At 41.1% G+C, this 22,669-nt stretch overlaps 1 protein-coding gene and 1 pseudogene across 5 annotated transcripts in view; one reads left to right on the top strand and one right to left on the bottom strand.

Annotated features, from left to right (window-relative positions):
• The window catches only part of ATP13A4 (ATPase 13A4), a 118,593-nt gene extending 99,643 nt beyond the window's left edge, over positions 1 to 18,950 (bottom strand). For all 5 annotated transcript variants that reach the window (XR_011470313.1, XM_070406547.1, XM_070406549.1 and 2 more), the window contains exon 1: positions 18,677 to 18,950. Coding sequence is in view for 4 of the 5 variants with exons in the window: in XM_070406547.1 (XP_070262648.1) it covers positions 18,677 to 18,739 (63 nt within the window). In the remaining variant the exon portion in view is untranslated. The remainder of the gene's footprint in view (positions 1 to 18,676) is intronic.
• Positions 18,951 to 19,506: 556 nt separating this feature from the next.
• On the top strand, positions 19,507 to 20,578 carry LOC139002213 (large ribosomal subunit protein uL10 pseudogene; annotated as a pseudogene).
• The last annotated feature ends 2,091 nt before the right edge of the window (positions 20,579 to 22,669 follow it).

Below are 22,669 nucleotides of genomic sequence, written 5' to 3'. Positions count from 1 at the left end.
ACCATAGGATTTTAGAAAATGAAAGAGGGAGGAGGATGTTGTCATGAACTCTGAGGGAAGGAAGGATCAGAGATGATCTGGTTCTGCATTTCTTTTACACCATGAAACTCTCACACCTCCAATTTAGCAAACTTTACCTCCTGGGGAAGACTGTTCCATTTTCAGAGAGCCCTATTAATAATTATAGCACGTGCCAGCTCCTTCCCACACACCACACTCATGCCCACACACAAACCCTGCCTCTTCCACCAGAAGAGTTCCATTTTTATCTGTTAAAGCAACATAAAATCAATATAAATATATTGATCTTTTATTACAAGTTTATGTCTAAACAAGGGCCTGTGTAGATAAAAATTATCTTGAAAATCACTATCTTACCAATCTCTCTTGTTGAGAAGGCCTGAAATATTTTTCATATAATGGAAGTAGATGAAAAGTATGCTATAAAACAATGGTTACTGTGCTTTTCTAGAATACAAAGCCCTTCCTTTTTTTAAAAAAATTCTTTATTGTTGAGGGTATTTTTTTTTTATATATTTTATTGATTTTTTTTTTTTTTTTACAGAGAGGAAGGGAGAGAGATAGAGAGTTAGAAACATCGATGAGAGAGAAACATCGATCAGCTGCCTCCTGCACATCTCCTACTGGGGATGTGCCCGCAACCCAGGCACATGCCCCTGACCGGAATCAAACCCGGGACCCTTCAGTCCGCAGGCCGACGCTCTATCCACTGAGCCAAACCGGTTTCGGCTATTGTTGAGGGTATTACATATGTCTCCTTTTCCCCCCATTGACCTCTCCCTGCCCCTTCTACCCCCCAGCACAGGCCCTCACCTCCCTATTGTCTGTGTCCATTGGTTATGCTTGTATATGCATGAATACAAGTCCAAATCCATTTCTTAACATTGCTGGTGAAAGATAAATTATTAAAACCACTTTGGAAAGCATTTTTGCATTATAAAATAAGGCTAAAGTTATGCATACAGGGTGATCCAGCAATTTTGCTTATATCTTCTCTACAGAAATGTGTGGCCCTGTGCACCAAGGGATGCAAGAAAGAAAGATTCAAAGCTGGAAACAATCTAAAGTCCAGAAACAATAAAACTGACTTTTTTAAAAGCATAATCTTACATTAATATATTCTGACAGAAAGAATATGAAAAAATTTACAATTTCGTGCAATAATATGGATACATCTCACAAATATAAGCAGAAAAATAAAAACAGAAAAGAATACAATCAATGTGATTACAATCATATAAACTTCAAAAATATTGTTATTGGATGCACACAAATTTAGAAAAATACTTATTTAAAAGCAAAAAATAAAATTACAAAACTCTGGGTTGGGGAAGGCAACAGAGATGTGTTGTAGTTAGGGAGGGCCCCAGGAGAAGTTCTGGAATGCTAGCAGTATTTTATCTTCAACTTAGGCAATGATCATAAGGGTTTTGATTTGTTATTAAATTAGAGGCTCGGTGCATGAAATTCTTGGAGGGGTGGGGGGTGCTCAGCCCAGCCTGCATCCTCTTGCAATCCAGGATCCCTCAGACATCCCTCTCACAATCTGGGACCACTGGCTCCTAACCACTCACCTGCCTGCCTGATCACCCCTAACCACTCTGTCTGCCTGCCTGCCTGATCGCCACTAACTCCTCTGCTTGCCTGCCTGATCGCCCCTAATTGCTCACCTGCCTGCCTGATCACCCTTAACCATTCTGCCTGCCTGATGACCCCTAACCACTCACCTGCCTGCCTGATCGCCCCTAGCCATTTGGCCTGCCTGCCCAATCGCCCCTAACTGTGTGCCTGCCTAACTGTCTCTGCCTTGGCCCCCCACCACCACCGCTTCATCCGGAATGACATCCGGAAGGTCATTCGGCTATCCAATCTAATTGGCATATTATGCTTTTATTATTATAGATTGTTTGTATATATTTTTTGCACATTTACATGACATTTTTAAAAATTTACATATTATTAACTGATATACTACTACTTCTGCTTATGGAAACTGTATTAATGCTCGTTGGGCATACAAACCCTTGGGCCCATAGCAATAACCCTAAGACTTGGCCCACAGGTTTGCAAACCCTGGTATAGAAAAAAAAAAAGAGCCTTGGCTTGGAGATAAGGGAGCCTTGGATCTAGTCTGAACTCTGGTCCTATTAAACAATCCCTCTCTTCTCTCTGGGCCTCAGTTTCTCCATTGGCAACTGAGAAGGTTGAATTATATGATCTCTTGAGTCCCTCTAAATTTTGATACTGATAGTTCTTATAACAAAAGAAACCTCCCCAATATCACCTATATGACAACCTTCCATTCTCTCATGGGTGCACATCTAAGGTCATAAATCCCTTCCATGGAGATGCCTGCCTCCACTCAAGGGCCATGCCCATGGCCTTCACTCAAGCTTCAACATGCTTTTGAGGAAAAATAAAGAGTGGTTTCTATTGCACCATTTGTGCAAATTGGTGCCTGCATAGTATGCATTCCCATCCTCCTGCCCGCACCCGCCCCCAACCTCCTCCGTGAAAGACTGAGAATGCCACATGCAAGAAGCCCCATGCTTGACCCTGAGAATAGGTGCTAACATGCCATTGTGTGACTCCCTGGCCACTATGCCATATTTATCAACTGTGGATCAGAATCCCCCAGAGTGACAAAACTACTTGATTCATTTCTATAATGGGTATTCAGACTTGAGCATGGTCTTAGGGAAGGTTTCTCTTATTCTGTAATGACAACATCAAGCCATCATGTATGACTCTGGTTTTCACTGATAGAAAAGGAGTCCCTTTCTCTGCTAGAAAATTTCAAACCAATGAACAGAAGTGGAAGATGGTAAAATTAAATAGGTGATAGGGAAATAGTGACTTAAGAATAGAAATTTTTTGGGAAAGTCATGAACCATAAGGAAGACTAAAATTTCTCCCTTTTTCAAATATCTGGGATGCCACACCCAACTGATGCAGGGTAATTCAGGACATTAAATGCTAGGCCAGATAGTTATGACATTATCTCAGGTTTTTTATGATTTATTATTAGAGAAGCAATGTATGCACATTTTAAAGATCAAAAAATCAAGGACATCTGCAGAATGAGCAGGGTCTCTCCAGTAGGTGGGGTCCCTCGGCCTGGCCTGCAGGGATCAGGCCAAAACTGGCTGTCTGAAATCCCCCAATGGGTCCCGGAGTGAGAGAGGACACTTTGCATAGTTGCTATCACTCAGCAGCTCCTACGTTGAGCATTTTCCCCCTAGTGGTCAGTGCCTGTAATAGCTACTGGATGGTCGGCCGGTCAGCCAGTCACTTAGGCTTTTATATATATAGATTAGTTTCAGTTGTACAGAATAGTGATTAGACAATCATATATACATACATTTTCTTACAAATTGTTCCCCTTGAAATTTCCAGTACCCAAATGGCACCATTCATAGCTATTACAATATTATTGGCTATATTTCCTGTTATGCAGGTTTAAATTTAAAATAGGGAAAGATGTATCAGGCAAATACTAGTCAAAAGAAGTAAGAGTGGCTATATCAATATCAGATAGATAGACTTCAGAACAAAGAAAGACTAAAGTTTCCCTTAAGATCAGAACAAAACCAAAATGCCCATTCTCACTGCTCTTATTCAATATAGCACTGGAGTTGTAGCAAGATGAGAAAAAGAAACAGCACACAGAAATAAACCTGTTTCTACTTGCATATGATATGATTTCTACAAAGAGAATCCCAAAGAATTTATAAAAAAAACAAAACAATAACAAAGAAAAACTTTTAAAACTAATGCATTCATCATGGTCACAAGAACCTTAGCAGCATAGCAAGTGGCACCTCTCCTTCATAATGCTCCTGGTAGATGCCCTTTATCTCAGAGTCCCTGTGGATTTCAAAGAGAGAATCACACTAAGAGAGGGTGGCTTCTTTAAACTATCCCAGAAGATAGCTTTCTACGACTTTCTGAGGCAAATTTCCAAGAACTATGCCACGTAAAAAGTGGTTGAAAAAACTGAGTGTGCTTAGATTGGAGAAGTCATGCCTGGAGGTGTGGGGGACATACAAGCACAGTGTTTAAATGCCTGAGTCGTAGAAATGGAAGCCTGATTTTTGACAGGTGGCCCCAAGAGGCAAAAGAAGTAAGACTGATAAATTCAGGTAATGGAACCATATTTAAGTTCAATACAAAGTGGAAATGTTTAAATAGTCAGCTCTGTCTTATAAATAATTTATCTTATGGTAAGTTTTCTTCTCTAAGGGCATTTAAAGAAAGGTTGGATGGGTGACCAAAGGGGCAGGAGAAAGTCAGATAAACTTTGAAGAAGCTTCTCACTGAGATTCACTGATTCTATGGAATAGGTGAAACGAAGCATATTAAATCCATCACCTATATCTCTATATTCTAATCCATATTTACCTTTAGATGTGTGTATTATTTCATATAATTTTGGAATATAACTGTAACTAGCTACATTCATCCATCATTCATTTATTTATGTATTCCAAAAATATATAATGTGTACTTACTATATATACCAGGCATTTTTCTAAGCATTGGAGATATAGAAGTAAATAGTTGATTTTAAAAAGCCATTAAAATTAAATAGAAAACTATCCTCCTTGGCGTGATGAAATATTCCACTTTTAGTCACACATTAATTTTGCTATTTTAATTGGCCAAATTATTGTACAGGAACACTCTGTAGACAACCATTTCAATAATGTTAAAACTTAAAAACAATTTTTTTTCCTGATCTAGGATCTTGTATAAAAGTTCAGGAAGAAGAGGATTGGGTTTTTATACCCAAAAGGTGGAAAGCCCCCATAATCAGGTCTTTATTAAAGAACAGGTACTATAACTGTGACCACAGGGGATAGAATTTGATACCATCATAATAATAATTCTACCTTTTATTTATTCCTTCTAGGGTAGAAATAGCAAGGGGGAAGCTACATAGGAAAACTTTTCTCAAATGAAATATATTGCTAGAGCCTGTGTACTTCTGCACCATGAATCTTCTGTGGTTCGAATTGATCCTGCATATATGTGTATGCATGATGCCTTTTACCTAAAATCCCTTTAAATAAATAGAAACTTCACAATTTCCTATTGCACACGCCTTCTTCGTAGTTCTTTGGGATGGAGAATGGCCAACAAGGTGTTTCTGAGCATTGAAATAATATTCCTTCATGAAAGTTTCTCATGAGTCCTGATCTCTACTCCTGAGAAGGATATCGAAAACTGATGTGGTCTTACAATGTGTAGATACACAAAGGGTATGATTTTAGGCCGCTAGGAAAGACTCTCTGTCTTTTAAAAAAAATTCCTCCAACTTATACAAAACCCAGACAAGATTTATATGCAGAGATGTTCACTGTAATATTATTAGTAGTAGTAAATAGAAAGTAATCTGTGTATATAAGAATAGGGTAACCATTCAATAGTTATTCAAGTTATTTTTATGAAGTATTTTAATAACATCAGGAATATATACATTAAATAATATTAAGTGAAGGGAGACAATATAAAATCATGCAGTATGATTTCAAATTTAATTGAAAAATGATAAGGCACAAACAAAAAAGAATGGAAGATAAATGTATTAAATAAAACATTGATGCCGAAACTGGTTTGGCTCAGTGGATAGAGTGTCGGCCTGCGGACTGAAAGGTCCCAGGTTCGATTCCAGTCAAGGGCATGTACCTGGGTTGCGGGCACATCCCCAAGAGGAGATGAGCAAGAGGCAGCTGATCGATGTTTCTCTCTCATCGATGTTTCCGACTCTCTATCTCTCTCCCTTCCTCTCTGTAAAAAATCAATAAAATATATTTAAAAAAAAAAAAACATTGATGGCATTTGCCTTGGGCGATGGCATCATTGTGATTCTTCTTTTACTTCTCTGTTGTACACATTTTAATCATTAAATATGTTTCCCTTTTAAAAATCAGAAAATAAATGTACATTTTTTTAAAAGCCCTTTTCTGCCTCTTCACAGATATCTAAATGCCAGCAGGAAAGCTCTATATTTTATATTCTTTCTTGCTAAGAAAATCACCTGGGGAATCTGACCACTTTAAACATCGGTGGTTCAGTTCAGTTAAACTATGATTTATTAACCATCAGATTGAATTCTGTTTTTTGTCTATTTGTATTGTTTAGACCACCAATTACCATTTGTCTCACTCCAAGTAATAGTATCCAATACCCAATTTTCTTGTCAAACCACCCTCTCCACCATCCTCAGCTGATGTACTTCATGTGGAGTTGACTCTGATCCCAAGTCCAAGGGTGAATATGTGTGTGACTAGGAGCATGGTATTCAAGCATGATTAAGCTTGAAAAGGGGAAATAATCCAATGAGATTTTTTTAAATGAGTATTTAGCTGAGACTTTTGAAAGAAAAGCAAATTATTTTTTCCCATTGGCATAGTGCCTAGGGATATGTAATCCTAAAGTTTTCAGAAGGCCTTATACAAAGTCTGAGAATAAAACCAGTCTGACCAAATTGACAAAGGTCAATTACTTCTAAGTAGGAAATCCTCTCCCAGCACACAAGCAAAAATCCATTGATGTTGGATGAAGGATAGAAGCAAAAACCCTCTTCTACTTACCATCCTGAAAAGAGGATTCTACAAAATCAAGCCCAAGTGACTGCTAGGAGAGGGGAGGAAATTCCCACCCAACGCCAGATATAAGACAGAGGTGGCTGCTGCCGTGGAGAGGATGAACAAGAACATTGACAAAGACCACGCCCCAGATCCCAGATACCAAGAGACAGCCTAAGACTCAAGTTGAACAAAGGCAGCAGATAACTCTCTCTCTCCCCCTACTAGAAGCCAGCATTGAGTAACAGGCCAAGGAGGCCACCTCTGGGGGAGGAGCAAGAACATGAGCAGAGCCGAAACCGGTTTGGCTCAGTGGATAGAGCGTCGGCCTGCGGACTGAAGGGTCCCAGGTTCGATTCCGGTCAAGGGCATGTACCTGGGTTGCGGGCACATCCCCAGTGGGGGGTGTGCAGGAGGCAGCTGATCGATGTTTCTCTCTCATCGATGTTTCTAACTCTCTGTCTCTCTCCTTTCCTCTCTGTAAAAAAATCAATAAAATATATTAAAAAAAAAAAAAAAGAACATGAGCAGAGACCACTTCTGTGATGCAGGCATGTATGGATGGCTAAAAACTAAAGGGATATCCAGGCCATCTGATTCCAGTACCTGTGGCCCTATTCCCTTCTCCCAAAAGATCAAGAGAGCCATGACTTTTATAAAATAAAACCCAGATGTTTTGTTTCAAAGCTCAAAATGAGTCTAAACTATAAAGCAACTGCTAAACTAACACACACTGTCTTGGGTTTAAATAGAAATAGTAGTAGTAGTAGTGGTAGCAGTAGTAGTGATGGGGTGGGAGTGGGAGTGGTGGTGGGAGTGATAGGGGGAGTGGTAGCAGAAGTCGGTGTCAAAAGGCCTAGGGCATATACTATTGGAGTTAGAGCAGGAGGCTTGGAGTCAACCTGCCTAGGTCCAAGATCTGGTTTTGCTACTTCTTAGCTTCCAGATTGGGACACATTGTATAATTTCTCAGGGCTTCCTTTTGTAAAATTGGGACCAACAACTCAATTGAGTCAGGAAAAAAAAGAGAAAAACTCTCATCATATTTTGCACAAAAATCTTCAGTTCACTTTATTGGAAACATATTAAGTAACTCCAGTGTTACATGCAAAATGTAGACATGAAATAAGACACAGTTCCTACCAATAATAACTCACAATCAGCTGAGGGAGAAAGACAGACGCATGACTCTGTTATAAAACCTAGAGATAATAGCTGTAATAGGCATTCAAAACTACTCCAGACAAGGAAGTAATTAAGAGTGACCCAGGGGCTCCGTGATGGCTTAATGAAGGAAGTCAGACTTGAGGTAGGTTCGGATGGATGGGTAGAAATCTGATGGCCAGGCACCAGCATGAAGACATATCCCTAGCAGAGAAAGTTTGTAATATATTCAGGCAAGAGCAAGCAGACCACATTTGGATGGTCAGAAAAGATGAGAAGGGAAAAAATTATTTCTTGGAATTAGCCCAAAGGATAAAAACCACACAGGGTGGCTTGGACTCTGATCTGAAAGATCTTTATTATGCTTGGTGACTCCAAGTTACAGGAAAGCTGAGTTGTAGGTAAATGTGTGCAATAGTCCTGGCCAGCGTGGCTCGGTAATTAAAGTGTCGGCCTGCGCACTGGAGGGTTGTAGGTTTGATTCCCAGCCCTGGTTGGAGTTCATGTGGGAGGCAACCAATCCACGTGTCTTTCTCCCATCAGTGTTTCTTTCTATCTCTCCCTTTCTCTGTCTCTCCCTCCATCTCTCCCCCCCTACCTCCTTCCACCCTCTAGAAAAGTTAATGGAAAAAATGGCTTTGGTGAGGATAATAAGTAAATAAATAAATCGATAGATTAGATAGATTGATAGATAATAGATAGATAGATAGATAGATAGATAGATAGATGTGTGCTATAAAAATTAACCTACTTTTTCATTAAAGAGCAAATAAAAATAGCCACTCATCTATCCAAACTTAATTCTTGGATATTTTTGGTTTTGAACTGACCTCAAAATGATCTTTCCTCACAATATCATCTTCTCTGTACTGGTTCTACAACTTGAGTAACCAAGTTTCAAAATCCTCTATCTATGCTTCTTCCAAGAAGCTAACAGGTTCTAAAGATTTAAGATGATTTTAGTCTCAGTCAGAGCTCTGTGTGCATCAACTAAAATCAGGAATGGCCTGGCCTGGCCTAGCGGACATGTATTTATCTGGAAAGCATAAGGCATATTTGGGCCTCCTCTCTATTCTTTCTCTGAGGGTGCATCTAGGGCATAGCTGTGCTCATTGTCCATCAGAGTAGCCTTAGGCCAGTGGTTCTCAACCTTCTGGCCCTTTAAATACAGTTCCTCATGTTGTGACCCAAACATAAAATTATTTTCGTTGCTACTTCATAACTGTAATGTTGCTACTGTTATGAATCGTAATGTAAACATCTGATATGCAGGATGGTCTTAGGCAACCCCTGTGAAAGGGTCGTTCGAACACCAAAGGGGTCGCGACCCACAGGTTGAGAACCTATGTCTTAGGCTGAGGACGGATCTGAGGAGATGGTGTTCAGAGCTGTCTTTTAACTCTTCCCAGATTGTGGTTTTCAGGCAACTCACCGCAGTTTACATGATGGGCATCCAAATAACTGTAAACCATTTAGGTAGGTGGTCTCACTGTGTCTAGTCTTCACAAAGCTTTGAAATATTCACAAAGTTTTGAAACTGGTATCCCAGAATGAATCTTCTCTGGACACATCACCAAATCATCTATATAAACTTAATTTTTGGATATTTTATACTAGAGGCCTGGTGCACAGGATTCGTGCACTGGTGGGGGGCGTGGCCTGCAGAGATCGCCTACTGTGGGAGTGCAGCTCATCCGGGTCAGCTGAGCAGCTGTGGACCTGCCTTCAGAGCCACTGCTTCCTGGTCTAGCATCTTCTGTGGAGCTGGAGCACTCGCCTCTCCAGGGGACCTGGTCGGGGCCGAGCCCAAGGTTCGTAGTGGGAGCAGCCACTCATCCTGGTCAGCCTAGCAGTGCTCCCACTGTGGTAGTGCACTAACCACCAGAAGGAAGCTCCTGCATTGAGCATTTGCCCCTTGGTGGTCAGTGCGCATCATAGCGACCAGTCAACCGGTCGTTCTGCTATTTGGTCGCTGGGCTTTCATTATATAGGACTAGAGGCCCGGTGCCCAAAATTCGTGCATGGGGGGAGAGGGTCTCTCAGCCTGGCCTGCACCCTCTCCAATCCGGGACCCCTTAGGGGATGTTCGACTGCTGGTTTAGGCTCGATCGGGCCTAAAAAGGCAGTCCGACATCCCTCTCCCAATCTGGGACTGCTGGCTCCTAACTGCTCACCTTCCTGCCTGCCTGATTGCCCCTAATCCCTCTTCCTGCCTGCCTGATTGCCCCTAACTGCCTCTGCCTTCCAGCCTGATCACCCCTAACTGCCCTCCCCTGCTGGCCTGATCTCCCCTAACCATCCTCCCCTGCCAGCCTGATCATCCCTAACTGCTCTCCCCTGCTGTCCTGATCAGCCCTAACTGCTCCCCTGCTGGCCTGATTGACCCTACGCGCCTCTGCCTCAGCCCTGGCCACGATGGCTTTGTCAGGAAGGAGGATGAGATGATTGGAAGATGTCCAGTCGACCCAGTCTAATTAGCATATTACCCTTTTATTAGTATAGATATTGGATATGCCAACTCTTCTGAAGGCCAAGTACCTGTGCTTTATGTCTTCTGGGGGCCTGGCGACCATGTAGGGTTCAGCGTTGGTTATCATTTATTGTTAGACTCATTCTTTGGTCCTTTAATTATGAATAATTAGCACAGCAAAACCCATTAATATCCAATTCCCACTTAATTCAATGTCTCCAGATATGTTCTCTTTTCCTTGGTTAAAAAATTCTCACAGTGCTTTGGGAAAAAATCAAGAGTATCACTTAAATTTGTAAAAGGTTTCACAGCAGTTTTGTCCACCTGTGTTAAAACTTTTTAAATCACATCTTTTTGTGGGTGTTGGAGAGGACCTCAAGAAACCATTTGCATTGGTCTCTGGCTCAAATTTATAAGGTATTATTATCTCCACCTTGTAACTGAGGTGAAGTCAGAAAGGTGACTGTGATTTGCTTTAAGATTGTAAGAATAAATAATGGCAGATCCAACACCAAAATGCTGATCTTATGTTTGGGGATTTTTTCCAATTATACCTGCTATTTCTGCCTTAATTAATAAATAAAGTGGTACATCCAGAATTTAGCAAAACCAAGAGGCAGTAAACCACTATGTTTAAAGTGGGGACTTACTCCATAGCTTGCCATTTACTTAACTAAATGAACGTGAGCATATCACTTACTCTCTCTATGAGTCAGTTTCTTCACATGTGGAAGATGATAATTCCACAAGGGCTGCTGAGGGGATTATGCAAATTACTAAGAGAAAAGTTCTTAGTTCTGATCAATCACCATATAAATATTTGCTATTACTCTTGCCATCCCCACACCCAACCTGGTCCTAATTTTCCCTATGGAATTAAGTGGTAGCATCATCTTCTCCCATTGGACAAACTAGGAACTTTAAATACATCCTTAATAACTACCTCTTCTCTCTTACTGCTCAGTCTATGAATTACAGTCTTTTTAACTCTCATTTTGAAATATCTCTTAAATCCATTATTTACTCAGGATCCTATCTGACAAGGCTTCATCCTGAATGCCTCACTTGGACTATTTCAAATACCTTCTTCCTGGTCTCTTTTCCCCCAACCAGCCTTCCTTACTCTGTGATATAACATCCTTTGGAAAGGCAAATCCTCCCAGAACACTACCTGGTTCAGATCATCCAGCAGCTTCCCCTTGTGTTCACCAGGCTGGCCTCACAATCCTTCTAACCAAGTTCAGCTCCACCATCAAAGATTCGAATTCAGTAGGTCTGGAACGGGGTCTAGGAATCTATTTTTCACATACTCCTCAGTCTTTTCATGGGCCAGTGTTTAGGAATCATTGGAAAAGATAAGATGTGCACTCATTAGGATGTCTTATAAAGTCCTTCACAATCTGACCTGCAACTACCCCTCCAGGGAAATTAAATCACATCTTTCCCCTTGAAGCTGTCTTTGACTGAGTTGCTCCTTCTGTGGTCCCAACACTCTGTATGCGTAATTCCACCGATGACACCTATTTCATGACATTCATTGTGTTTGCACCCCCAGGTCGCCCACTTGTGGGGCCAGCTTCATGGGCCTGCAGCCTGTGCAGTCATGCAGAGCCCTTCTCTCAAAAGGGCCCCGAGCTTGGTGTAATGTTCTGCTACAGTCATCCTGAAATGCTTAGTAATTGTTGAACAAGGGACACCTCATTTTCATTTTGCATGGGACCCCACACATTATGTTCTTGGTCCTTCTCACTCAACTGTGAACTCTGAAAACAGAAGCTATTTGCTGTTCGCTAGACATCCTTCTTGCTTAGAACAGAGGACGCCTAGTACCAAGTAAAAGTTTGATCAATATTTGTTGAGTGGATGAAAGGATAGAATGAAGTATTGCATAAAAAAAATAGTGTGGTATGGCTAATTAACTCTGAAGAATAACCTTTCTTTATGCTTGGGGAAGAGAGGAGTTGATTGATAAGTTCACAAGATGAAAGACCTTTTCAAATAAGTAATGTAAATTTTCCTAGGTTTCTCGTTAAATTGCTCCAGCTGCTTCTCCTGTAAGCCCTACTGCCTCCTTGTTCTCCTCGAAATGGTAAATCGCTGGTTAATGGAACTTGCAAGTGCAGGATCAGAAAATATACCCTGAGTGTTTGTGCCAAACATTGTGCTAACTTTGGGGGGGTACCATGAAAGGGAAGGGGCCATACAAAGGTGAACCAAGCAGGGTCCCTGTTCTCAAGAAGCAATGAAATCTTACTCTTTAGGAGCTTCTGTCAAAGATGAGTTGACTTCATGGGAGTTTTGCAGCAATGAATAGAAAATAAAGACACTAGACTTGGCCAGTGGCCCAGCTTCCTGAACATTTCAACTGACAAAATGCCTCAGTCTGAACACAATTCCTCCACTATGAGATCTGTGGGGTCACTAGTTAACATTGGCAACCAACTAGGAGGTGCTCCTGAAGCATAATAAATAAGTGGCTATTGAGGTGGGGGAGGTGCTTTTGCTCCCTGGTGTTAGAGAAGAAAAGACAAACATCAGCTATCAAAATGAGCCAAATAATTGGTGAGAGCAGATGCCTCTCCCTCATGCTGAAGGCACGACAGGACTTCCAATGTGGCAAAGCCCGCACACCACCAGGCGGCCATATTAGTCCTGGTGGCGTACGAACCTCTTGCTGTTCTCAGAAGTGAGATGGATGTTCACAAAGAGCTTCTCTTGCTATTCCACAATCCCCGGTCTACTCGCTGAGAAACTATCAGGGATAAGATTAAGAGATTTCAGTCAAAAGAATACTAATGCCAATAAACATACAGAGATGTGTTCCACATCAAGTCAAAGAAATGTAAAAATAATACAGCCATATGCCCTAGCTGGTTTGGCTCAGTGGATAGAGCACTGGCCTGTGGACCGAAGGGTCCCAGGTTCGATTCCGGTCAAGGGCACATGCCTGGGTTGCAGGCTCAGTCCAATGAGTAGGAGGCAGCTGATCAATGATTTCCTATCATCATTGATGTTTCTATCTCTCTCTTCCTCTCCCCTCCTCTCTGAAATAAATAAAAATATATTTTTAAAAAATAATACAGCCATAAGGATCATTTTCACATACCAGATGAGACGAAGTTCTAAAGATGGATAATACTTAACATTGGCAAGTATGGTAGAGATAACAAATAGTCTCAATAAAGACTGCTGGTCAGAGTATAAATTAGTATAACCATAATCCTGAGGAGGGCAATTTGGCATTATGTATCAACCAAAATTTAAAACACATATCCCTTTCATGCAACAATGCCATTGCTAGGATTTTATCCTAAGGAAACAATCTGACAAATAGGTAAAATACATGTACAAAGTTGTCCATCATAGCCAAATATTTAGAAATAATCTAAGTGTGCAACATAAAAGATTTGCTTAATAAAGCATAGTTCACCCAAACACAATTTAGTTAAACATTAGTGAGAAGTTCATTTATTTTATACCTTTCCAACTTACTGTCAATTCCTTATGTGTTTTCTGATTATTTAGCTAACCTATCATTAAAATATAAAATTTTAGACAATGAAAAACATACAATTTGAACATTAAATTATCTGAACCATAATTATCTAAAAGGAAATATATTCTAGATGTAATAAAAAGGCCAGCTTAAATAAGATATATATGAAATTACTCCATTTTTTATTTTTAAAAAAACACAATTTTGTAAGTACATATGTGTATTCTTTTAAGAAGATGCCATCACTGGTTTGGCTTAGTGGATAGAGCGTTGGCTCTTGGACTGAAAGGTACCAGGTTCAATTCCGGTCAAAGGCATGTACTTGGTTTCAGGCTCAATCCCTGGCCCTGGTCAGGGCGAATGCAGGAGGCAACCAATCAATGTGTCTCTCTCACACAATGTTTCTCTCTCTGTGTCTTTCCCTCTCACTTCCACTCTCTATAAAAATCAATGGGAAAATATCCTCAAATGAGGATTAACACACACACACACACACACACACAAATGTCATAATTAAATGTGTGCTTAAGGTTGATCATTTTAAAAAAATAGGTTGTGATTAATTTTGCTTTGGCATGAAGTACAGTGCAAATAAATGGATGATATCCAAATACAATATCTCTATTGTATTTAGAGAAATCCAAATACTGTATAGTATCAAGGAGGTGGGGAACAAAGGTAAGTCTTGAGGAAATAATATGACCCGTGATGTGCTGGTAAATATTTAACAACTAGCTTTCAGGTGGGGCAGGGTGAAAGTCCTATATAGCATTTACCAATTTCTATCGCAAATACTCCCAACATTACTCGTTTCAAGCTACTAATATGACGTCACTGAATGCAGAGTCGGGAAGAGATATACAGTAGCACATGGTGACATAGTATTTCCATGATACACATACAATATGCAAATAATTGCAAAAGTATAGATAATGCCAAAATGCAGTAAACTAATTAGAAAGTGATAAAGTTTGTGTATGCACTCTTTCTAAGTCTGGAAGGAGAGTCACTAATATAATAATACTAGAGGCCCGGTGCACGAAATTTGTGCAGGGGTGGTGTCCCTCAGCCAGGCCTGCACCCTCTTCAATCTGGGACCCCTCGGACATCCCTCTCACAATTCGAGACTGCTGGCTCCTAACTGCTCACCTGCTTGCCTGCCTGATCACTCTTAACTGCCTCTGCCTGCCAGCCTGATCACCCCTAACCACCTCTGCCTGCCTGCTTGATCACCCCTAACTGCCCTCCCCTGCTGGCCTGATCACCCTAACTGCTCTCCCCTGCTGGCCTGATCTCCCCTAACCACCTCTGCCTTGGCCCCTGCCACCATAGCTTTGTCAAGAAGGAGGACCAGATGACCAGAAGATGCCTAGTCTATCTGGTCTAATTAGCATATTACCCTTTTATTAGTATAGATTGATCATGTCTGAGTGGAAATTTCATGAATCATATTTATTTCATTCTTTAGACTACTCTATGTCATTTAAAATTTTTACAATAAACATGTTATCTGTATAATCAGAAAAAATAATTCAAGGTGTGTGTTTTTTCTTATTTACTAAAACCTAGGGAAGAAAAAAATATCAGGGAACATTACTTTTAACACAGGTCTGACTGGAACAAAATACTTTTCCAAAAGGAGTTTGAGTTCACAAGGGTGTCACTGAGAATAATAGTGAACGTTTGAATCAATTAAACCATGATAGCTTTGTTTAGTCATGATTAAGGATATGAGCATTCAGTGTTTATAAGGCCTTTCAAAATATACATATGCAACATCAGAATTCAAAGGCCCTCTGATACTCATGTTACAAATAAGGAAACTGAGATGGGGGTGGTACCTTTTCTACCTGGTGCAACATAGGTAGGTGATTTCCCAAGGTAAGACTGTAAGGCAGGGTATAAGGTGACTCAGATCCTCTCCATTTACAAATAGTCTCTATAGCTTGTGATCCAAGTATATATTCCTCACTTGTCAGCCTATATAATAAAGAGCTAATATGCTAATTAGACCAAACAACAGAACAACCCTCTGGATGACCTTCCAGACAAAGCTGGGGCTGCGAGGGCCGAGGCCCTTGCATGAAATTTCATGCATCGGGCCTCTAGTTATTTAATAAGAAGAGATGACCTCACTTGAGGAAATACTATTCGTTGGATTGACAAATTGCTGAAGCTTCCATCTTTGGTTGGGTAATAGCATCTTACTCTTTTCCAGAATTTTATACTTCTCAAAACACTTCCTCATAGATTACCGCAGTTGTACTTCATAAGAGCCCTGTGAGACAGGTAGGGTAAGAAGGACCACTCCTATTTCACAGATGAAACAAAACAAAAAACTGAGGGGAAAGCAGGCAAGTGGCTAGCCCAAGGCTAGTGAGGCATCTGATCTGGGCATGGTGCTGTCTGGGAGTCAGTATCTCTTTCGAGGCCTTTCTGAGTCATTTGGGTGTACCTTCTCTAAATGGCAATTTCTCCGGTATTCTTCCTTGTCCCCTTAACAAATTCTTTCTTCCATCGGCTCCTATCTCATTTAGTACTTAAGATACTACTTTCAGGTCACTCGAAGTTACTCCTTAGTGTATCTCTTTTATTCCAGAATGAAAGATAGTCCCAAGCATCTTAAGGTCTGGAAATATTCTTGTTCTTCTCTATTTGACATGAGGGCTAACCCCTAGCATGCTGTTTTCTCTTGAAATTTGAAGCGATTTCTATCATCAAAGGAATGACTTCTGCAAAGGTCGGGTGTATGTTATAAAGCATGAAACTATAAACACTTGGGTATGACACACTTGTAGATAATCTTGGCTTTCTAAATAGGTTAACACTGAAGAATGAGAAGGCAGGCTTACTCAGAAAATACAAATCATCTATAACGAAATGGATCCTGGGAAATCAAAGATCATGTGTTCTCCTAAGCTTTGTTTTATTAAGGGAAGAAGTGGGTTCTCCTGTTAAGAGTGCAATGTCCCCAGGAAGAACTGAAAAAGGTATCGATGAGCTATGTTCAGGTCCAAAGACAGAAGAGCTACCAACTTATAGTAACCTATGTGGTGCCTCAGCTCTTGGGCTTATGTAACTTAAGACAAGCAAATTCTCAGCCCATCGGTTTTCTCATAGTTAAAACAGAAATCATAACGCCTAACTCATAGGTTGTAGTGAAAACTAAATTAGCTAGTGGCCAATAAGAAACATTTTGTAAACTAAAAATTGCCATGAAAATATGTGGAATACATTTAAGATATCTTGATAATTTTTGAAGTTCACTGCTCTAGGCAAGGGGAGTGGAGTAGTAAGTTAAAAGGGGCAACAGAGTGTCAAACACTGCAACAGGCAGGTGGCCAGGTTTCTCCAGGCAGAACAGGATGCATACTAATTGCTGCACCTCCACTGAGACTCTGGGCAAATGACCCCTTTCCAGAAAACAGTGTCCCTCTCCATATCAAAGGCTCTCTCCTAACTGGGCTTTCAGCTCCATGCAGAACTCATGGATGCCCTGATGCATTGGGGTCGGGGGGAAGTGCTATTATGAAGATGAATATTAAAATTGCTCCTCGGGGATGTGTAAGCTCCAGAAAGAATACTAGTTTCCCTAGAAGGGATAGTGGCTTCTCTAGAATGTCTATTCTCAAGGACTCATAGTGAGTCTTGAGAGACAAATTGTCAACGAGCAGAAATGAGTGTAGAGGAAAAGCATGGGTGTGTTTTGATCTGATAATTTAAGGAACTACTTTAAAAATTAGAGGGAAGAAGACCCTGCCTTCTGGTTAATAGTATTAAGTATGGGAATCAAATTTTCAACTTAATATAGAGAATGATGAAAAATAAAAATAGGGTCTGAAAGTCATTTCTGGTGACATTTGTGTAGGGCCTGAAGGTAATTGTCATTTGACTGTCAAACCCCCAAAAATAAGGAGGCAGCCACATAGATGTGGGTGCCTTTTATCCCCTTATAATTTTTCAGTTTTGATACCAGAAGAAATCTACTTCTGAAGGTCCAAAAAAATGCTGTTGCTATAGGAACAGGTAAGCAGATTAGACTTGAAAGACCAGTTTAGGAACAAAGAGTGTAATAGACAGGTCTAAGGCAAATAACCAAGAAAGCACTTAAAAGAAATATCTTTTGGGTTTGTTATTTACATATTAATTTGAGGAAGATCAAATGCTATTATAGAATGAGAGCATCACATTGTAATTACACCATTACTGACATAAAAGACTCTGCTTACACAATTAGCAGAAAGGCCTTATTAAATAGAAATACGCATTTCTAACTCTCTCTTGATTACAGTGTAATTGAGAAATACAGCTTTAAATTCAGCAAAAAAAAATTGTCTTTGATTTTTCTACAGTTCCTCAGATCGGAACACATCTGAAATAAAAGAGAACATGAACTGCATCAACTTCTATAACTAGGGAGCTACAGGCGAAATTCTAGAAGTAAACAGAAATGTGTGTATAATTGTTAATATTCCACACATCTTTACTGTCCAACAGTCTTTGTACACACAGATCTGTGAGAAGAGAAAAAGATCAGAGACCCGGCTGCACTCCTATTTCCTGTTGACGTTCTGCTTCTTCTTATCGGGAATACCCTGCTCCCAGCCTTAGGGATATGCTGAAATTATAAGAAGCTTTGAACAGAACTTGCTTTCCTGGGAAGGTTAAAAAATGCATCATAAAGTGGCATTGTGTTTCTCTCCCTTTCCGTTTTATTTTAAAAAGCAAACATTCTTGATAAAATGAATACAATATGTTCAGTCTAGCACATTTATGCCGTCAAAGGTTATATTTATGGGGCAGGGATATTTCTTGGCCATTAGTCTTTCTCACATTAATCCCAGAGTCAAGTTGCAGAGAAGTCTTTGTGTGTGTGTGTGTGTGTGTGTGTGTGTGTGTAGGAATGGGAAGAGAGGAAAGCAGCTAGAATCTTACCATCTCATTCTCTTCTCCTTCGTTGAGCAAAGCATGCTGGCCCTTCTCAAAGTGGTCCCCCATGGACAAGTGCTTCCGCTCCTCCTCCCTAACCTTCCCAGAGCAGGCGCTTCCAGGAGGAATTTGCCGAGCCACTGGAGTCGCCAGCTGACTGAAAGAGTTAATGATCCTCCAGGTTACAACTCCTTCTTGCGCACACACCTGCACTCAGCAAATGACAGTACTTAGCAAGCCGAACTAACTCCTCCCATGAGTCACCCTCTGCTCCAGGACTTTCTGCCTGCTCCTTACTGCATTTCCTCAGAGCAGCTGTCCCAAAGGAGACTGCTCCCAGGCTGACCTTTTTGTGCCCAACTTACAGGGAAAGAACTCATTGCCTGCCCAGTGCCTGCCAGCATAAGGCATCTGACTGCAAATCCAACCGGACAATGCGGAGTTGGCAGGACCTCCTGAGGAACTGGGCAGACTTAAGAACTCCCACGTCACTGCTTTATTTGTTGAGGCTAAGGAATTGGGGCTGGGTGAGGCTCTTAGAGTAGCAGATTTTTTTATATATTTTTATTGATTTCAGAGAGGAAGGGAGAAGGTGGGAGAGATAGAAACATTAATGATGAGAGAGGATCATTGATCAGCTGCCTCCTTCATGCCCCACACTGGGGATAAAGCCTGCAACCCAGGCATGTACCCTGGCAGCAATCGATTGATGACTTCCTTGTTCATAGATTGACGCTCAACCACTGAACCACACCAGCCAGGCCACAGGGCTGCAGGTGTTATTTCCTTAATGAAAGCCCCAATCCTTCGGCTTTTAATAGCATCCGGCTCTCGCCAGGCGTCCTCGTGGGAGTGACATCGTCTTTAAACCCTGCGTGGCAATCCCTGACGCACCGCCGTGATGCCCAGGGAAGACAGGGCGACCTGGAAGTCCAACTACTTCCTTAAGATCATCCAACTTCTGGATGATTATCCAAAATGTTTCATCGTGGGAGCAGACAATGTGGGCTCCAAGCAGATGCAGCAGATCCGCATGTCCCTCCGCGGGAAGGCTGTGGTGCCTATGGGCAAGAACACCATGATGCGCAAGGCCATCCGAGGGCACCTGGAGAACAACCCGGCTCTGGAGAAACTGCTGCCTCATATCCGGGGGAATGTGGGCTTTGTGTTCACCAAGGAGGACCTCACTGAGATCCGGGACATGCTGCTGGCCAATCAGGTGCCAGCTGCTGCCCGTGCTGGTGCCATTGCCCCGTGTGAAGTCACTGTTCCAGCCCAGAACACTGGTCTGGGGCCAGAGAAGACCTCCTTCTTCCAGGCTCTGGGCATCACCACTAAAATCTCCAGGAGCACCATTGAAATCCTGAGTGATGTCCAACTGATTAAGACTGGAGACAAAGTGGGAGCCAGCGAAGCCACACTGCGGAACATGCTGAACATCTCCCCCTTCTCCTTTGGGCTGATCATCCAGCAGGTGTTTGACAATGGCAGCATCTACAACCCGGAAGTGCTTGACATCACAGAGGAAACTCTGCATTCCCGCTTCCTGGAGGGTGTCCGCAATGTTGCCAGCGTATGCCTTCACATTGGTTACCCAACTGTTGCATCAGTACCCCATTCTATCATCAATCGGTACAAGCGAGTTCTGGCTTTGTCTGTGGAGACTGATTACACCTTCCCACTTGCTGAAAAGGTCAAGGCCTTCTTGGCTGATCCATCTGCTTTTGTGGCTGCTGCCCCTGTGGCCGCTGCCACCACTGCTGCTCCTGCTGCTGCTGCAGCCCCAGCCAAGGTTGAAGCAAAGGAAGAGTCGGAGGAGTCGGACGAGGATATGGGATTTGGTCTCTTCGATTAATTACCAAAAAGCAACCAGCTCAGCCAACTCTATTTGAGAAACAAGGAAATAAAGCTTACCTCTCTTAAAAAAAAAAAAAATAGCATCCGGATTCATTTTACTTACAAAAGGTACAAATGATGTTCAGTCCTCTTCAGGAGGTATTTGTAATCACATGTCTTTGTGTAAGCAAAGAGCATTCTTAATGTGTATGTGGAATTAAGTTTACTTTTGTGAAAAACATGTCAAGAAAGAACAAAGGTATAATCAAACTATTTTATGTAGTCTCTTTCACCAAAATATTGGTAGCTAAATGCCTAAGGAGGGCTAGAAATAAAATAATCAGGTAACTTTGTGGCAAAACTCATTTTTTAACTTATTCACACATTCATTTAATATACATTGTTTGAGCACAGCAACTACATATACGAATAAAGTCATATTTGCTACCTTCAGACTGATGTAGGGATTTAATCATGCAAATAAATAGAATAGAAGTTTGTTGGTTACTTTGAAGACTTGAAAGGTGCTTGTAATCACGTTTGGGTATGCAAAAAACATCTACCTAATGTGTACGTGGTATTAGGTTTACTTTTGTGAAAACATGTAGAGAAAGAACAAAGGTACAATCAAACTATTTTATGCAGTCTCCTTTCATTAAAACACTGGTTGTTAAACTCTTAAGAAGGACTAGAAATAAAATATTTTTCCAACATCTCTGTAAAGTTAGTAGTCCTATGTCATAGATGAGCAATCTTTGCAGCCCTACACAAGGCCACCGCCCCCACAGCTAGTTATAGATCCTGGCTTCAGGATTTGGGGTGACTATAAATCCATGTGCTTTCTGATACAGTCATGCACTGCACAATGACCTTTCATTAATAACAGACCTCATATATTGGTCCCATAAGATTATAATGGAATTGAAAAATCCCTACTGTAATAGTGTCAACAATAATAAAAAAAAATACCTATTGTCTAGTGATGTCATAGACTTTGTGGCCACCATAATATCACAGCTCAATGCATTACTCACGTGTCTGTGGTGATGCTGGTATAAACAAACAGACTGCACTGCCCATCGTATAAAAGTACAGCACATACGATTGTGTACAGTACATAGTACTTGATAATAATAACAAATGACTATATTACTCGTTTATGTATTTACTATACTATACTTTTTATCTTCATTTTATCTTTATTTTATGGTGTGCTCTTTCTACTTAAAAAAATAAAAAAGGGCCGAGGCCGGTTTGGCTCAGTGGATGGAGCGTCGGCCTGCGGACTGAAAGGTCCCAGGTTCGATTCCGGTCAAGGGCATGTACCTGGGTTGCGGGCACATCCCCAGTGGGAGATGTGCAGGAGGCAGCTGATCGATGTTTCTCTCTCATCGATGTTTCTGACTCTCTGTCTCTCTCCCTTCCTCTCTGTAAAAAATCAATAAAATGTATTTAAAAAAAATAAAAAATAAAAAATAAAAAAATAAAAAAATAAAAAAGGGTTTGCTGTAAAACAGTATGCCGTGTTATGCTGGCATCAGCCCATACATCTTGTGTTTACCATGTCTCTTGATGGCAGCATTTTCTCTTATTCTTGATTTATTCTCCCCATCATTAAGCAGTACCTGACTGTATTACAGAAATGATGGATAAAGTGGAAGAAGAGTGTCCATTATTGTCTGCAATAGGATAAAAGATTTTGCCCTTACTTCCCCCACCCCCTCACCCCTGAGAAAGAAGCAGATTTTGTCATGGAATCAATTGCTTGCCCAAGCTCTTCAGCAAAGGTGGTGTTTGGGGCATCCCCATTTTCCCAAGGATGCCACCATGAGCCCAAGACCTAGATGGGCTGCTCTGCCCTGACTCACAAGATCAAAGGTAGGGGAGTCCCTCTGGAGGACCCTGAGCAAGCTTCAAACAAGACCAGGGCCAATCAGATTTGGGAAAGGCAGGATCTGGTGGGGAGCAAAGAACAAAGAACAGCAAAGGAAGAAAGAAACATCCTGGAGGAAAACAGAAGGCCTAATACAAGGTAGCTACGATTTCATTTTTCAAGGCAGTTCAGGAAGTTCATGGATCCTTAATGAGGATTCGCTTCTTGCCACCAAAAGACGCCCACAGGTTCTTTACTTGGATATATTCTATGTAATTGTAATAAACTTG

Source organism: Myotis yumanensis, unplaced genomic scaffold, assembly GCF_028538775.1.
Source record: "Myotis yumanensis isolate MYYU_CA2020_CCGP unplaced genomic scaffold, mMyoYum1.0.hap1 SCAF_2, whole genome shotgun sequence".
Taxonomy (NCBI): Eukaryota; Metazoa; Chordata; class Mammalia; order Chiroptera; family Vespertilionidae; genus Myotis; species Myotis yumanensis.
Note: the sequence above shows the minus strand (reverse complement) of the source record. Positions and strands in the feature narration are given on the sequence as shown.